Raw genomic sequence first — 18,167 nt, 5'->3', positions numbered from 1 at the left:
CACACCTATCACTAAGACCCAGGTATTGGCCTTCCTAGGGACAGCAGGGTATTACAGACGCTTTGTCCCCGACTACAGCTCTATCGCTAAACCCCTGACTGACCTGACTAAGAAAAACCTCCCTAAGCAGGTCCTGTGGTCTCCAGCTTGTGAAGCTGCGTTTCAAGCACTTAAGCAGGCTCTCGTGAATGCCCCTGTCCTGGCTGCCCCAGTTCCTAACAAAGTTTTCTCGTCCATACAGATGCTTCCATGTATGGACTGGGGGCTGTGCTAAGCCAGGTCGGGGAAGATGGAGGAGAACACCCTGTCGCATATCTCAGTCGAAAGCTGTTACCCCGAGAAGTGAGTTATGCGGCAGTGGAGAAAGAATGTTTGGCCCTGGTCTGGGCATTGAAAAAGTTGAGTCCCTATTTGTATGGACAGGAATTTTCCCTTGTCACGGACCACAATCCCCTTGTCTGGCTTAACCGGGTCTCAGGAGACAATGGTAGACTGCTGCGGTGGAGTTTAGCATTACAACCGTATAACTTCACCATCAGCTACCGACCCGGTAAGCAGAATGGGAATGCAGATGGATTGTCACGGCAAACCGACGTTCTTGCTACCTCCTAGTCCGGTCATCCCCAAGTTGACCCGCTAAAGGGCCAAGCCGGGTCTGCCGGAGTGTTCCACAAGGGGGGAGCCGTGTGACGAACCCTGCTGCATAGACCTGTATTGCTGGTTCGTCTGTTTGCCTTGGATTCGTGGATTTCCTGTCCGTATGCTCTTGTTCGTACGTTTCCCTAAGTACCGATTGAAACTACCGAACCATCGGCCACCCAGGAGAGGAGTGTGCGGCTCATTAACACCTTGACCACAATTAGAACGTTGTGGTTAACCGCAAACACCTCTCCATTCCATTCGTACGGGTGGTCGTCGTTCGTATGCCGAACACGAGGCGGCGGCCATTTTGGACACGAGGCGAATCAGCGGTGTTCGGTGCAAAACCTATGGATCTAAAAACGGACTCTTTATCTACCGAACACCGCTGGAGACGGCCGCCCCCTTCTATTCTCTTGGAGGCGTACAAACACCGGTCAGTTCGGGAGTTTCTCTCATTCGTATGGACTTACCCAGATAGCCGTCCCATGGAGTAATTCGTATACCGAAGGACTTATGAGAGACTTTGACTCCATGGCGATTGGACTGTGTACATCGGACCTGAGCGCTATTCGGTAGGAATATGCCCTCAGATACAGGCTATCTGGGGATACGTTGCACGAACACTATACATTCGGTACTTCTGATTTTATGTATTTTATTGCATTTTTCGTATTTGATTTTAAAATGGCGATGGTCCCTATCCTCGGAGTTAATTAGGTTTCTCCCTAATTATCTCCGGGATAGGAAAGAATGACTTATGGGTAAAATGGGAAGGGCTTATGTTATAGCCACTGCGATTGGCTACTGTATAATATATTTTACAGTCTTCCACAAGGTCCCCTAGGGGAGTGTCTACCTTGTGGAGACCTGCATAAATACTGGGCAGGTAGCCCCCATTAAACACATTACTGCTTGACCTTCAAGACGGAGCTTTGTCTCGTTTGTGGAGGGATTTACTATTGGGACAGCGTTTTCGTTTATTTCTAGCTGTGGAAGGATTTCGGATGGATTGCTGATCGGGAGTTACCGCATTCGTATGCTCCGTTCGGGAGTTTTATGATCGGTTGGACTGAAATTGCATTTCTGGAGAAAGGGGATTATCGACTAAACGGCGGCTTCATTCCCCTGGCGGTGAGTGTCGTAACACAGTGGTCTCTACCGGGTCCTAGAGTGTAGCGTGTCTATTCCCTGGTATCCCGCTTTTGGGGTTTAAAGTCGGAACGGCAGGACAGGACTCAAAAACTCAAACTGTCCTGTCAAAATAATTTGTAAAATCATTAGTAAAGTTCTAGTACTTGGCAATCACATGCCAGGGCTTCAGAGATGAGACTGGCTGGTACACACAATTCTATGTATATAGGAGTACTGCTTTATGTGTACTCACAAGCACTTAACAGTATAGACCAGTGACCCCAGGTAAATTGGTTTGAGAGCCCTGTTTCAACCCTATCAGGTTCAATGACAGGTCAGGAGTCTCCTGCTGGTTTTACTGACCCTGGAAAGGTAAAGCCCAGTTTGTAGTTCAGCAAATGTGGGTGTGCCCAGAAATATTCAAAACTGAAAATGAAACCTACTAATAGCTGTGTGAAAAAAGCTTTCCTTTAACAGGTTCCGTGTGGCTCAGAAGTTAAAGAATATCTACCGTAACACCTGGTAAGTTGTATTTTATTTGTCATAATGCATTAGGTTGGGGGTCAATTTACTAAACAGTGTGATGTGGTTGCATGTTGATCAGAAAAATGAATCTGCCCTAAATTCCCTGTTCAATGGCTAATGATAGAAATGATATACACACGATTATGTCTTGTTTTCATTTTGTTGTATCTTTTCTCCATTTGTACTGTTGAAAACTTTCTATATTAGTTAAAAGACATATAATAATTCTAGTACTGTATAAAATAAGCAGCATTTGATTCAAGGACCAAGTTTCACTCGGTTCTGGAGGAGGAGAAGGAAGCTCCTTTATAGGCAGTCAGGAAGAAGGTGGATTTAACCATGCAATACAAAAATTGCAGTTTCTAAAAAAAACTTTTCAGCGTTAAAAGGAAAGTGTCACTTCATTGAGATGAAGTGGTCTGGGTGACTTTAATGTCCCTCTAATGAAGTGACATAAAGGAAGAAAAAAATAAAAACTACTTAGGACAGAACTAGTCTGCTAGACTACTCCTGTTTCAACAACTAGCTTCTAATTCGTAAACTATATACATAAAAAATATATCAGCAGAAAAGAAAACAACAACAATCAACACCTTAATTTAATAACTATGTATATACATTATACATGTTATTTACTTTTATTTGGTTCACTTTTACACAAGGTGTTGGTTGTTTTTTCTTATGCAGTGTGTTTGGAAGGGATGCAGTTTGTGTATATCATGGGTCGACCAGGTACCGCCATCACCATTTGCGGCCCAGGCCCGGGCGGCAAACCCCCTGGGCCGCCGTCCAAGGGGTCCATCGGGTGGCCCATGCTGTCAGGGCCACCCGATGGATGTGGATTACATCACACGCTGGGAGGAAATGACTGCACGTCACTCCTCCCAGCTAACACTGAGAGCCGCGCGGGAGGAAGATCAGGGAGTCAGAGTGGGAACTCTGACTCTCATCCACCTGAGCCACCACTGGACCCCAGGGAAAGTCACCCTCCTGCACCTTAAATGTAGGAAACAGGAGGGTGACTTAAATATGTGTGTGTTTGTTTGTGTGTGTCTTTGTATGTATGTCTCGTGTGTGTGTGTGTCTCTTTGTATGTATGTCTTGTGTGTGTCTGTATGTGTGTGTATGTGTCTTTGTATGCATGTGTTTCTTATGTATGTGTCTTTGTATGTATGTCTTGTGTGTGTGTATGTGTGTCTTGTCTTTATATGTATGTGTTGTGTGTGTCTTGTCTTTGTATGTATATGTTGTGTGTGTATGTCTCTGTATGTATGTGTGTCTTGTGTCTGTGTGCATGTGTGTGTGTCTTTGTATGTATGTCTTATGTGCATGTCTGTGTGTGTGTGTCTGTATGTGTGCCTGTCTGTTTGTATGTATGTGTCGTGTGTGTGTGTATGTGTGTTTTGTGTGTGTGTCTGTACGTGTGTCTTGTGTGTGTCTGTATGTATGTGTGCCTGTCTGTTATAGTGGGCTATAGTAAGTGGGCTACCTAGCTCAGCCTTCCTACTGGGCATTGCTATAAGTAAGGTTAAAAAAATAGAAAAAAGGAAAAAAAAAAGGTGGGGAGGGGAATGGAGGAGGGAAAGGAGGGGAGATGAGAAATCATATTATGCGCAAACAGAGAAGTTGTCTGAATATCACCGAAAGAGGAGACCTTCGTTTGTTCCTTACGAAAATCGAACTAGATATCAAATATTTAGTCTCGCAGCATCAACCTCAAGGATCTCATTAATCACTAGTAAAGGTAATTTCAATTTACTTTATTGTTTTCTCATTAAACTTTATAAAGTTAAAAACATTATAAACATGCATTAAGTAGAAATAATAAGATAAATGTACGTACATTTATTTTTTTTAAAAACGCCCTCCTTTCTAAAAAATATTCCACACTTGCGCGAAAAGTGGTGGCTGGTAAGGAAATTTTTCCATCAAGAAAGATGCATTAGTGGGCGGTAGGAAGAAAAAGGTTGACTACCACTGGTGTATATAGTGGGCGCAGTATGTCGATTGTGAGCTTGTTTGTGAGCTCTTCATCAACTGTTCCAGTATGTCAATCATGTTTTGTCTTGTTTGCTATTGTACTGCTGTGGAATATGTTGGAGGTATATAAATTCACTATACACAAACACACACATACTGCATCCCTGTGAGCAGACTCAGGGGGGTCCTGTGGGCGGACTCAAGAATTCAGCTAAATAAAAAATAATTGTGACTGCAAATTCATAATTTAGTAAATGGTCCCTTTTAAATCTCCACCCCCCTTTAAAAGCAGGTATATAATCACCTAATCACCCTAATCCTTCAACAGCCTTTTTCAGTACCCTTCCCTTGAGTCTTTTAAACTCTCTAGTACAGCGTTTCCCAAACCAGTCCTCATGGCCCACCAACAATTCAGGATTTATGTATTTCCCGGTTTTATTCCAATGGAAATCCTGACAAAACCTGGACAGTTGGTAGGTCTTGGTGGCTTGGAAAACTGCTGAAGTAAACTACACTGGAAGGGACCCCAGAATTTATGCAAAACAGTATCTATGGACGTTACTTCAACCTATATAAGGGCACTTTGTTGAACCTCTAACGATGTGGGTGTACTGGCAGGAAGCACATCTCATCTTGGTTCTGCTTTTTACGTTGGTGAACTTCGCCATAGAAACCATAATTTGTGGAACCTTCCCCTTAATGTAAAGGGTAAAATATTCCCCTCAACCTCATCCTCAGCTTTAGGTGATAGCTGACTGATAGATGGCCAGGCCTAATGGGCTTCCTATCTTTGGGAAAACATTGTAATCATGAAGTGTGGTAGCTTTAACACTACCTCAGTATCTGTTTTTGATTAGCAAGTTTATTACTTCTTTGGTTATTTATTTATGTTGTTATGTCCTGAACTTTGTTTCCTGACTACTCCTGTACTGAACGATTTTGTACTTGTTAAAAGCTAAATACTTTTTTTTTTTTTAAAAAGGCCAGGGATAGCAATGATATAATGATAAGAAACTAATTGTACTATCAAGAATAGTGATGTCGCGAACATAAAATTTTCCGTTCGCGAACGGGAACTTCCGCAAATGTTCGCAAACGGGCGAACCGGGCGAACCGCCATAGACTTCAATAGGCAGGCGAATTTTAAAACCCACAGGGACTCTTTCTGGGCACAATAGTGATGGAAAAGTTGTTTCAAGGAGACTAACACCTGGACTGTGGCATGCCGAAGGGGGATCCATGGCAAAACTCCCATGGAAAATTACATAGTTGATGCAGAGTCTGGTTTTAATCCATAAAGGGCATAAATCACCTAACATTCCTAAATTGTTTGGAATAACGTGCTTTAAAACATCAGGTATGATGTTGTATCGATCAGGTAGTGTAAAGGTTACGCCCGCTTCTCAGTGACAGACCAAACTCCCCGTTTAACGCACCGCAAACAACCGCAAACAGTCCATTTGCACAACCGCAAACTCCCCATTTGCACAAGGTTGGATACCAAGCTAGCCATGTCCCGTTCCTTGTCCTCACTGATGTCATTGAAGGTCTCTTCCTCCACCCAGCCACGTACAACACCAAGGGTCCCCGAAAGGTGACAAAAAGCCCCCTGTATTTTTTTTTTAAATGTACACTACTGTTACACCAGATATGAGTTGCACTGGTGTGACACTGTGCCCTGGCAGGCCCTGAAACGCACATGTGTGAAGGAAACTGACTGCTATTATATTACAGTCAAAAAAGTTTGCTTTTTTTTAAATGCAAGCCATTGTGACACCAGATGTGAGTGGTGGCACTGGGCAAGTGGGCACAGTATACGCTGTGAGCCTGACACACACGCTGGCAGGCAGGCAACTGCAATTAGATTACACAGAAAAAAAAAAAAGCAGACTGATGTTCTAGCCCTAAAAAGGGCTTTTTGGGGTGCTGTCCTTACAGCAGAGATCAGATGAGTCCTTCAGGACTGTAGTGGACACTGAATACACTAGCCTAGCTATCAAATTCCCTATTAAATCAGCTACACTGTCCCTCCTCTCACTAAGAATGCAGCTTCCGGGGGGCGGGGCCTAGCTGTCATGGAGGAAAGTCGCACTTCGTGTGAGCTCCCTCAATATCTCACTTTAAGCAGCTATCAACAAGCGAATTTCACCCCAGAAGGGGATGACCCAGCAATGTTGCTCCTACCTGACCGACCCGACATGCTTAATAGCGGTCAGCAACTCGACAGAGTCTTACACGTGGCAAGTGTGGTCTGGTGCTCACCGGGCGGGAGAGGCTGCCGATCTCCCGATCCTGGGATGCCCTGGAGCAGCTACTTCCCGGCAGGAGCTCCTTTACCCCCCCCCTCAGACCGGTGGGGGTTATCCCGGTCCACCCCTGAGAGGCTATCTGGAGCTAATGGACGCACCGAGCACAGCCGCCCAGGCTGACATATCTGCAACAACTCTTGCTCATCTGCAACTCTCTCAATATGGCGGCAGCCGCGTGTCCTCCTGGTACCAGCAAAGCATGGCAGGATATTGAGTCTAAGCTGGACAGACTCTTTAATCAATTTTGGAAGCAAATAACAAGCAGGAAGCCCCAACAAGCTCCACCACAGCCCCAACAAGCTCCACCACAGCTAAGCGAAGCAGTCCCCATTAAAATCCACCAACGCAAAAGGCGTTGAAGACGGGACCGGAGGCACAAACAGAAATGCAGAGCCCGCCCCACATCAAGCACTCGCCTCCACCTTAAGCCACCACAATCCCGCACCGGACGTGAAGCACCACCGGGACAGATCCGACCACCCGACAAAACAAGCTTCCACCACCTCAAGCCGCGAACCCGGCACTCAGCCAGAGACTTGCCTTTGTTGTTCCAGGTATCAGGGACTCCCAGGGTCTGCACCTGGCGCCCAGAAGGGATCGGATGAGCACAAGCAGTAAACAGCAGCCTGCCAAGCATGTCCCACTATAGCCGATCCTCCACACCATGCCTTTGATCACATGAACTGCTCTTTGCATATTAACTAATCGTAAAGTAGCAAAGCGTTTAAACATGTCATTATTTCACCTCCTAAAGAGTTTATTGTCGTAGTTCCTTACATGCCTTTACCTTAACCGTTCATGTATTATGTTATTCACTAGTCTCATCTCATGGGGCGACTCACACTTGATTTATAACTAGTGGTGGAGCTGCTGATATAAATACACAGTTGATAACGTGCAAGCTACACCCTAAACATGACAGCCATCTTTCACAACAATGTACTGCTATATACTCATACCCTCAGTGCAACTAGCCATGATATACACACGTTCAGCCTAGCTTGCTCAAATATAACACACTTCTGTCTAAAAAAAAATACAAAAAATAATACAAAAAAAAGAAAAAAGAATGCAGCTTCAGAATTAATCTAAATTGTATGCTGTGTAGGAGGTGGGAGGGAGGGTCTGCTGCTCATTGGCTGGAATGTGTCTGCTGACTGTGAGGTACAGGGTCAAAGTTTACTCAATGATGACGAATAGGAGGCGGACCGAACATCGCATATGTTCGCCATCCGTGGCGAACGCGAACAAGCTATGTTCGCCAGGAACTATTCGCCAGCGAACTGTTCGGGACATCACTAATCAAGAATGCTATGTCTGTAAATATCTGTATATCTTTGGGGGGATGATTCTGTTTCTGATGAGTTCAAAGCTCATATCTTGAGAACCTTTTAGTAACTTACTAAGAATGCAGGCTACTAATTTACAGTCGCCTGCTGTTCCTTTATCTTTACTAAACCGTCTATTTTCTATATTTATAGGCTCATGTTTTGTACATTTTGGAGACAGTTATTACAATGCTGCTGAATGGCACATATCAAAGGTACAGTGGAAATTAAACCAATGAATTCAGACTGATTACAGAGTCTGTGATATTGATTATGCAAGCCAATTATCAATACTGTTTGTATGTTTATTACAAAATATACATATATATATGCTATCATGTTGGCTTCTACATTTCTTATGCTAGTATGTACTAAAATGATATAGAGAGAGTGAGAGAGCAGTGGCAGCTGGTGAAGTTTTAAGATGGTGGGGCGCCAGACACCCCCAGACTTTTATTTGTCCCTATATAGTACAGAGATACTAATACAATACAGAGAGCTGAGCATGTTATAGAGATGCAATAAAACAAGCTTGGCACAACATGATACCTATAACATACATTGAGCTGAGTACAATACAGAGATATCCATACCACAAACAGAGCTGAGACAAAATAGAGACCTGATACTTAGTGCTGGGCACAAGACAAAGATACCAATATAATACACAGAGCTGGGTAGACTACAGAGATAACCATACAACAGGTAGAGCTGAGTAAAATACAGAGAAATAACCCACAGTGCTGAGCAGAATAAGGAGATACTACACAGTCAGGATCACGGTGGATCACTATGATGGATTAGACAGAGCTACTATACAGAGATACCCACCCTGTACATGATCTCATCATCAGTAGTGCCCCTGCTATAATAACTTTAGCTTTCTATTAAATATTGCTGCTGTTATGAAACGCCAGCTACTCCATTAGCTCTCTTCAATACCCTCTTCTTGTCTCTGATACTTTTTGAATGTCAATTACTTGTCAAATATCCCCATTCTATAATTGCACGCTGTGGAACATGTTGGTGCTATATAAATGTTAATAAGATTAATTCCTGACCATTCTCAGTTTAGTGATTAACCCTATGTGTGTGATTCAACAGATGAGTAAATTCCAGATAAGTAAATATTAAAACAAATGGCATTTAAATCACCATATACCCATGGGACATAATGCACATATAATTGAAATCAGGGCTCGAGTCCTGCAGGAACGCATGGGAACGGCGTTCCTGCACTTTTTCCAAATCAGGAACGCTGTTCCCATTACCAGCCCTGCAGGACCTGCCCTGTTACCTGCGCACAGGGGCCATCACACGCTGTTCCCTCTCCAGCTCTAACTCTCGCGAGACCCTTGGCCGTTAGAGCGTTGCCACGGGTTACCATGGTAATGCTCCGCACAGGCGAGTCTCGCAAGAGTTAGTGCTGGAGAGGGAACACAGCGTGTGATGGCCCCTGTGTGCAGCGGCTGCTTCCCTACACCGGACCACCAGGCGATCTCCCCCCTCCCTGACAAGGTAAGAAGCAGGGAGGAGGGAATAAAATAAAAAATATATAAACACATAAAGTTAAAATAAAAAGGCTTCTCCCACACATCATCCAGCACACACACACACACACACAATCCAGCACACACACACACACATAGAAACATAGAATGTGACGGCAGATAAGAACCATTCGGCCCATCTAGTCTGCCCAGTTTTCTAAATAATTTCATTAGTCCCTGGCCTTATCTTATAGTTAGGATAGCCTTATGCCTATCCCACGCATGCTTAAACTCCTTTACTGTGTTAACCTCTACCACTTCAGCTGGAAGGCTATTCCATGCATCCACTACCCTCTCAGTAAAGTAATACTTCCGGATATTATTTTTAAACCTTTGTCCCTCTAATTTAAGACTATGTCCTCTTGTTGTGGTAGTTTTTCTTCTTTTAAATATAGTCTCCTCCTTTACTGTGTTGATTCCCTTTATGTATTTAAATGTTTCTATCATATCCCCGTCTCGTCTTTCCTCCAAGCTATACATGTTAAGATCCTTTAACCTTCCTTTCTGTCTCATTAGAGATATCTTTGCCAGAAGCTCAAGGAAGCAGGCTGAAGGGTCAGTGTTAGGACCCGCTTAGGGGGGGTCTGCCTTGACGTTGGCAGGCGGGCATCCCTCCAATGGCCATTGGAGCAACTAAATGACCTCCATTTGTCTAAATATACATAGGGATTAAGGAAAAAGCGCAAGTAACATTTTCTTTCCTATGTTAAGATCCTTTAACCTTTCCTGGTAAGTTTTATCCTGCAATCCATGAACCAGTTTAGTAGCCCTTCTTTGAACTCTCTCTAAGGTATCAATATCCTTCTGAAGATAGGTTCTCCAGTACTGTGTACAGTACTCCAAGTGTTCTGTACAATGGCATGAGCACTTCCCTCTCTCTACTGCTAATACCTCTCCCTATACAACCAAGCATTCTGCTAGCATTTCCTGCTGCTCTATTACATTGTCTGCCTACCTTTAAGTCATCAGAAATAAACACCCCTAAATCCCTTTCCTCAGATGTTGAGGTTAGGACTCTATCAAATATTCTGTACTCTGCCCTTGGGTTTTTACGTCCAAGATGCATTATCTTGCACTTATTAAATGTCATTAAATGTCAGTTGCACAACTCTGACCATTTTTCTAGTTTACCTAAATCATTTTCCATTTGGCTTATCCCTCCGGGAACATCAACCCGGTTACATATCTTAGTATCATCCGCAAAAAGACACACCTTACCATCAAGACCTTCTGCAATATCACTAATAAAAATATTAAAGAGAATGGGTCCAAGTACAGATCCCTGAGGTACCCCACTGGTGACAAGCCCAAGCTTCGAATATACTCCATTGACTACAACCCTCTGTTGCCTGTCACTCAGCCACTGCCTTACCCATTCAACAATATTGGAATCTAAACTCAAAGATTGTAGTTTATTGATAAGCCTTCTATGTGCAACAGTGTCAAAAGCCTTACTGAAATCGAGGTAAGCAATGTCTACTGCACCACACACATCATCCAGCACACACACACCATCCAACACACACACACGCCATCCAACACACACACACACAATCCAGCACACACACACATCATCCAACACACACACACAATCCAGCACACACACACATCCTCCAACACACACACACACACACAATCCAGCGCGCGCACACACACACACACACACACACATCATCCAGCACACACACACATCATCCAGCACACACACACACATCATCCAGCACACACACACATCATCCAACACACACACATCATCCAGCACACACACACATCATCCAGCACACACACACACACACATCATCCAGCACACACACACACACACACACACCATCTAACACACACACATCATCCAGCCACCATCTAACACACACACATCATTCATTATACACACTGCACTCACTACAAGCACACTACATTCATTATACACACTGCACTCACTACAAGCACACTACATTCATTATACACACTGCACTCACTACAAACACACGACATTCATTATACACACTCTGCACTCACTACAAACACATTACATTCGCTATACACAAAACCATAAAAAGCATGACCTAAAAGTACAAAGGGAGACCAATAATGCAGACAGAAAAAAACTGAATACATAAAAAGAGGAACTATAAAACACTCACAAACATAGAAGTAAAAAGGCAGGGTATAACCAGTCTTCTTCAAGTGCTTCTTCTCTTCTTGTGTATGAAGATGAGTACTTAGAACAAAGCACAGAAAAAAACCATAGTGTATAGCTGTATGGTATTCGAAAAATTGCTTTATTATATACACTTACAAAATAAAATAAGTAAGAGGGCTCACCAATTCAAATCAACATCAACTGTCTGCCTACAGGAACAGATAAAACTGCCAGGATAAGGAGACAAGTGGATAGAAAGAGTCCACAGTAAAAAAAAATCCAATAGTGAAATAAAGCTTGCCACCCTACGCGTTTCGTCTGGAAGACTTCGTCAGGGGCTCGTGGCAACAATACATAATACACATACACATACATTTAAATACCCTGCCAAGAAAAAACTTTACAATCCTTTAACCAATCACAAAACAAAGCTTCTGAGTAAATCCACCTGAAGGTAATTTCTTCCATCTCGTTCCGTTCTTTTTTCGCGCTTCTTGAAAGCGCTTGCGTTCCAATAATGCTCTCAATAATGCCGGAAATGGCCGCCAATCCGTACTCGGAACGCTTGTGTTCCGTCATTTCTGGATGACACCGGAAGACACCGGAAATGACGGAACACAAGCGTTCTGAGTACGGATTGGCGGCCATTTCCGGCATTATTGAGAGCGAGGCTTGGAACGCAAGCGCTTTCAAGAAGCGCGAAAAATGAACGGAACGAGATGGAAGAAATTACCTTCAGGTGGATTTACTCAGAAGCTTTGTTTTGTGATTGGTTAAAGGATTGTAAAGTTTTTTCTTGGCAGGGTATTTAAATGTATGTGTATGTGTAGTATGTATTGTTGCCACAAGCCCCTGACAAAGTCTTCCAGACTAAACGCGTAGGGTGGCAAGCTTTATTTCACTATTGGATTTTTTTTTTACTGTGGACTCTTTCTATCCACTTTGTCTCCTTATCCTGGCGGTTTTATCTATTCCTGGAGGCAGACAGTTGATGTTGATTTGAATTGATGAGCCCTCTTACTTCTTTTATTTTGTAAGTGTATATAATAAAGCAATTTTTCGAATACCATACAGCTATACACTATGGGTTTTTTCTGTGCTTTGTTCTAAGTACTCATCTTCATACACAAGAAGAGAAGAAGCACTTGAAGAAGACTGATTATACCCTGCCTTTTTACTTCTATGTTTGTGAGTGCTTTATAGTTCTTCTTTTTATGTATTTAGTTTTTTCTGTCTGCACTATTGGTCTCCCTTTGTACTTTTAGGTCGTGCTTTTTATGGTTTTATGTTTAAGATATTGAAGACATTGAGGAGTCTTCGCACTTCCTATTTCTGGGTATTTATATAAATTTTATATTTTGCCCCACAGAGGTTTTTTTTTGCATTTTTTAGTGCAAATCACATTATTCGCTATACACACTCTACACTCACTACAAACACACTACATTCACTATACACACATTGCACTCACTACAAACACACTACATTCATTATACACACTGCACTCACTACACACACTACATTTATTATACACCCTGCACTCACTACAGACACACTACATTCATTATACACACTCTGCACTCACTACAAAACACCACATTTATTATACACAATCTGCACTCACTACAAACACACCACATTCATTATGCACACTCTGCACTCACTACAAACACACTACATTTATTATACACACTGTGCTCACTACAAACACACTACATTCATTATTCATACTCTGCATTCACTACAAACACACTACATTCATTATACACACCCTGCACTGCACTATATGCATAGGAGTGTAATTTTTTTTTTTAAGGGGATGGGGGGAGGTGTGGGAATCTTGAGTTCCCACACTTTTTTCCCCAGGACTTGACCCCTGATTGAAATACACAAACAATTTGTTTTGTTGGTTTGTAGTTTACTGAAAACATCTGTAATATGAGAATACAGAAAGCAAAAAAGGGGAAGAAGCGGAGGGGGGAACAAACCCAACAACATGTTCAAAGTAGCATGATTCACCCAACAACATATTTAGAATACCTTGTGATGGTATCAGACCTTTATCTCCAGCTTCTAGTTTCCTCTCAGTAAGGCTATTATGCCTAGCACGCATCCACATCTCCGCCCCGCCATCTGCAGTGTGAGTTGAAGGTTCATTGAAGGTACACTCAAATCGCTTTGCCTGCATTTGGACAAATCTTCTCCATCACCAATCAACCACCTATTGAGACCCCTGCATGTCCGTAAAAAGAACAGCAATGTAGGGAGGTGTTTTTTTGCAGGTTTTACTTTTTTTTATTTTTTTCTCTTTCTGGTTTCTCCATGCCAACATCCCCCAATTGTATGAACACAATACATTTGTTTTTGTTAGGATTATTAGTATTTGAGTTCTTTTTTCTTAGTGATTCCAATTAATTTTTGTTCCCTTTAGGTTTACCTCTCTCTCAGTCAACTTGTTGATTCAGCTGCTTATTTTGTATCTGCCCTTGGGTTCCTCATTAGGTAAGTGGGATTTATACAGCAGCTGATCTCTAATCAGTGTCAGAACTTTAATATTGTGCACGAAGCCCAAATCGGTGATCTTGGTTACTTATGGAAACATTTCAGAACCTGGACTGTTTATTGAAAGCCAATACCTGAAACATAATGTGAATTATTACATAAACCATAAATATGTTTATAGAGCTGAGAAAGCTGTGATTGTTGGGTTATTCCAACCACCATGCAGCAAAAGTTGGTTTAGAAGCAGTCATGATGGTATGAATCTGTATGTGTAGCTTGAAACACTGCACATGCCGAGCATTGTGCATTTTTATACGGAAGGATAGGTGCACCTGCGGCACATGTGACTTTGGCAACTCTGCTCCAGGATGCCTAATGTGCGAAAACTAGGTCTATTGTCAGCATACACCATGTTTTTCACCAATAGTTTTTACCCTTGCAGGTGGAACTGGGAGCATGCCTACGGAAAGGGAAAAAGGGAAAGCTTCAAAGTCCTCTGCTTCCCATCCATTCCTGCCTCCTTCCTTCCGAATTCTGTTTTACACACACACACACACACACACACACACACACACACACACACACACACACACACACACACACACACACACACACACACACACACACACACACACACACACACACACACACACACACACACACACACACACACACACACACACACACACACATATATTTAAGCCCTTCCTTGTAGAAAAGTATTTGATTGGACCTTGGATAAAAATTGCTGATTTGGAATAGTTTACCCACTCCACTATATTCATAGCGCGGCTATGTTAGCCTAAATTTTGCAATTGTTTATTCTTTCAAATTTGTTTAGAAAACAAATCCTAGATTCTATGTACGATTAAACTAAAAATAAGATATATGTTATTTCCTAACTGATATATACTTGACAGTCATAGGATAGTCATACCAGGGATCCTTTACACAGAGGAACGGACATACACTAGGCACTGAAGGTATGCCATTCACCAGGAATCTGCATTCAGGGCTAAGTGCTATGGGTCCAGATTCTACCTAGGGAAATTCTCCAACTGCCCGGGGTTCCTAGCCTATTCTCAGCTACCTGGGACCTTGTTTCCTGAAACAGTAACTTGAGCCCTCATATAAGCTTCCTGGTTGAATTCCCCAGGGCTTAAAACAGCTAAGAGAATTTACAATACTCTTTTGTAGGTCATACCTTTATTTACCTTATAAGGTAGCAAAGGAAGGTTTAAAAGTATCTCATTGTAAGAACTGCACCGTGACCTTCTGTTTATGTAAATGGAAAACATGTTTAACAGGATATGTTATTTTTCTAATTCAAAAAAGAGAATGCACACTAGAACCACCAATATAGGCTATGCACATTTTAATAACCAAATAATAGGCATAAATTGTATACAACAAAACAATATAATGTGACAATATAAAGGCATAAAAATACCAGTAACAATTTACCAAATCTCTCACAAGCCTATCCTGGCAGAAACACAGGTCCCCAATACCTCCAACGTTTCGGCACCAACTAGCTGCCTTTTTCAAGGAGGTTTATTGAAAAGGGCAGCCAGTTGGTGCCGAAACGTTGTGGCTATTGGGGACCTGTGTTTCTGCCAGGATAGGCTTTTGAGAGATTTGGTAAATTGTTACTGTGTTATTAATATGCCTTTATATTGTCACATTATATTGTTTTGTTGTATACAATTTATGCCTATTATTGGGTTATTAAAATTTGCATAACCTATATTGGTGGTTCTAGTGTGCATTCTCTTTTTTGAAATATTTATGTTTGGTTGGTACCTGAGGGAGTCCCTGTGAGGAATAGTACCTAGTGAGTTATTTTGGTATTGTTATCTCTCCACACAATATTACTGTATGAATGTTTTTTTCTAAAACACAATACTTTCCAACAGTTATGGGTTAAGTGGGACAGACCCAATTTTAGGTTCTTGTCTCTCCATCTTGGGTTTGTTTGAAGTGTTTAAAATATGTCCTCAGTAGTGCATCAATGGCCGAGCTTACACTATGCACAGAACACTCAGAGCAATTAATGGCAGAGCAGTTAGAAAGTGCTTTGCGCATGGGCATGTCTAAGTGGGACTGGTTAGAGAGGTTTGTCAGTGTATGTTAGGCCAGCATGCCTCTTTTCAAGCAACCCGGCTAGGTGGGTCTACCCATTTCCACTGCCCCACCATATTTAAGGCATATAGAATTAAAACTTGGGATGTGTATATGCTACATAAATCCATACATTGATTTCCTTACTGATACTGAAATGTTTAAGAGCTTTAATATTATATCAGTATTGTTTACTAGGTATTTAAAGTTGCAGACAGTTATTAGTATAGTGTGTATTTTAATGTGAAATGCCGCAACAGCTGTCTCTACACACTTTATTCTTTGCTGTCGTCCACAGAGGAATTTGATGTCATTGCTACTAAAACCCCCATCTATATTACGGTTGGCTCGGCAGTCGAATTATCTTTCCACCTGTCTCCTGAAACCAGTGCTGTAAATCTAGATATTCAAATTTCCAGATCATTTTCTTCACAGTTCATAGTGTATCACTCGAGCCATGGGGTTATTCAAAGTCCAATGGAGGAATATAAAGAAAGAATACAGCTTGTGACAAAACATTTAACCATGGGGAAAGTCTCTTTGCTGATCCGTGATATAGTCCCATTTGATAATGGCACATACCGCTGCTTATTTAAGATGGGTATCAACTCCAAAGAGGGTGATTTGGATCTGGTGGTAACAGGTTAGTTTATCCCTAAATTTTCTGTGGAACATCTGTCTACATATCATTTCATCAAAGTCTGTTCCTTTATTTGGTGTTAAATTAATGAAAGTGCTTCAAGAAAATACATAATTATTTCAGGCATTTAAATTGAAACTCCGCCATGGTTTTGGTGCAACAGTCTTTGGGTACAGATCTCTCAGAGTCTCCCCGTGCCCAAACAGCAAATCAGCATCCCTGAAGAGGTTAACAGAGATTCGAATCCTGCAAATCCATACAAATATTTTGGAAACATATTGAGGATATTTCTTTATTACCAAGTTAACTGCAGAAAGATGGATTTTGGGTGCCTGTGAGACCTCTGGGTTTTGTCAAACCACTTAGAAATGGTTTGATAAACACTAGGGGGTACTACCCTTACAGCCTCCTAGCACCATAACTACTACAATAAGCTTGTAGTAATTATGGTGTTTGGAGTTTCCTTTTAAAGGGGCCTTCATCACTTAACTATGTTTTTTCAAACCAGCAGGCAAACACTTTTGGCTTCTACTTTTCTGGAGAGTTCTATTACTTATTGTTATTATTACTTATGTAGGCAGATGCTCTCTCTATTGTGTGACCAAGGTCATAGGATATTTATTTATTTATATCCGGTTAGGTCCCTCTATGTATTGGTATATTAGGCTCACGTTTATACCTTTATCTACCTCTTTATCGATGCTCTCTTTTGTATTAAGCCATTTAAGTTTGAACTCAATAGACTGAATTAGTTATTAATTTTCAATTTCATCCTACTTTTTCCTCCTGCTTAATGGTTTAATGAGTTTCTGCGAATCATCGAGTTCCATCTAACAGCCAAGAGGACATTGTATGATCTTGATGAACTCAGGGGCACTGCTTGATTTTGTGACAAATTCTAAAATTCTAAGAGGACTTATACATCCACAAAAATACAGATGCACAAATTTACAAATATGCATGTAGTGACAAACACCGTCCTCCACACATTTAGGCATGCAGCTTCTGTCATGACACACACTCTGAGTCCTGCTTGACAAGTCAATTAAATGTCCCCTTTCCCCTGTATGTGTAGCAAGCTTAATATGTGGTGCCATGACATTTTAAAACAACTTGGATGCAGGCATTTGGGGACAGAGAGAGGGTAACCTCTACATTGTGTCCTGCTACCAGCCAGACATGAATTCCCCTGGACTAAAGGGTATCAGGGGAGTTTGGTGGGCCCTCATTTATTCCCCTCTCCTTTCCCCTGAATTGATGTTTAAATAACATTAGCAAGTTTCCTCTATTGCTATTAAT

General features: G+C 41.9%; 1 protein-coding gene across 1 annotated transcript in view; it reads left to right on the top strand.

The window, feature by feature from the left end:
- Positions 1-1,865: 1,865 nt before the first annotated feature.
- Positions 1,866-18,167, top strand: part of LOC134582581 (butyrophilin subfamily 1 member A1-like) — a 33,923-nt gene continuing 17,621 nt past the window's right edge. Inside the window, exons 1-4 of the mRNA XM_063439255.1 lie at positions 1,866-2,295; positions 8,069-8,130; positions 14,037-14,107; positions 16,527-16,871. Coding sequence (XP_063295325.1) covers positions 8,105-8,130; positions 14,037-14,107; positions 16,527-16,871 — 442 coding nt within the window. The 5' untranslated portion in view covers positions 1,866-2,295; positions 8,069-8,104. The remainder of the gene's footprint in view (positions 2,296-8,068; positions 8,131-14,036; positions 14,108-16,526; positions 16,872-18,167) is intronic.

Source organism: Pelobates fuscus, chromosome 13, assembly GCF_036172605.1.
Source record: "Pelobates fuscus isolate aPelFus1 chromosome 13, aPelFus1.pri, whole genome shotgun sequence".
Lineage (NCBI taxonomy): Eukaryota > Metazoa > Chordata > Amphibia > Anura > Pelobatidae > Pelobates > Pelobates fuscus.
Note: the sequence above shows the minus strand (reverse complement) of the source record. Positions and strands in the feature narration are given on the sequence as shown.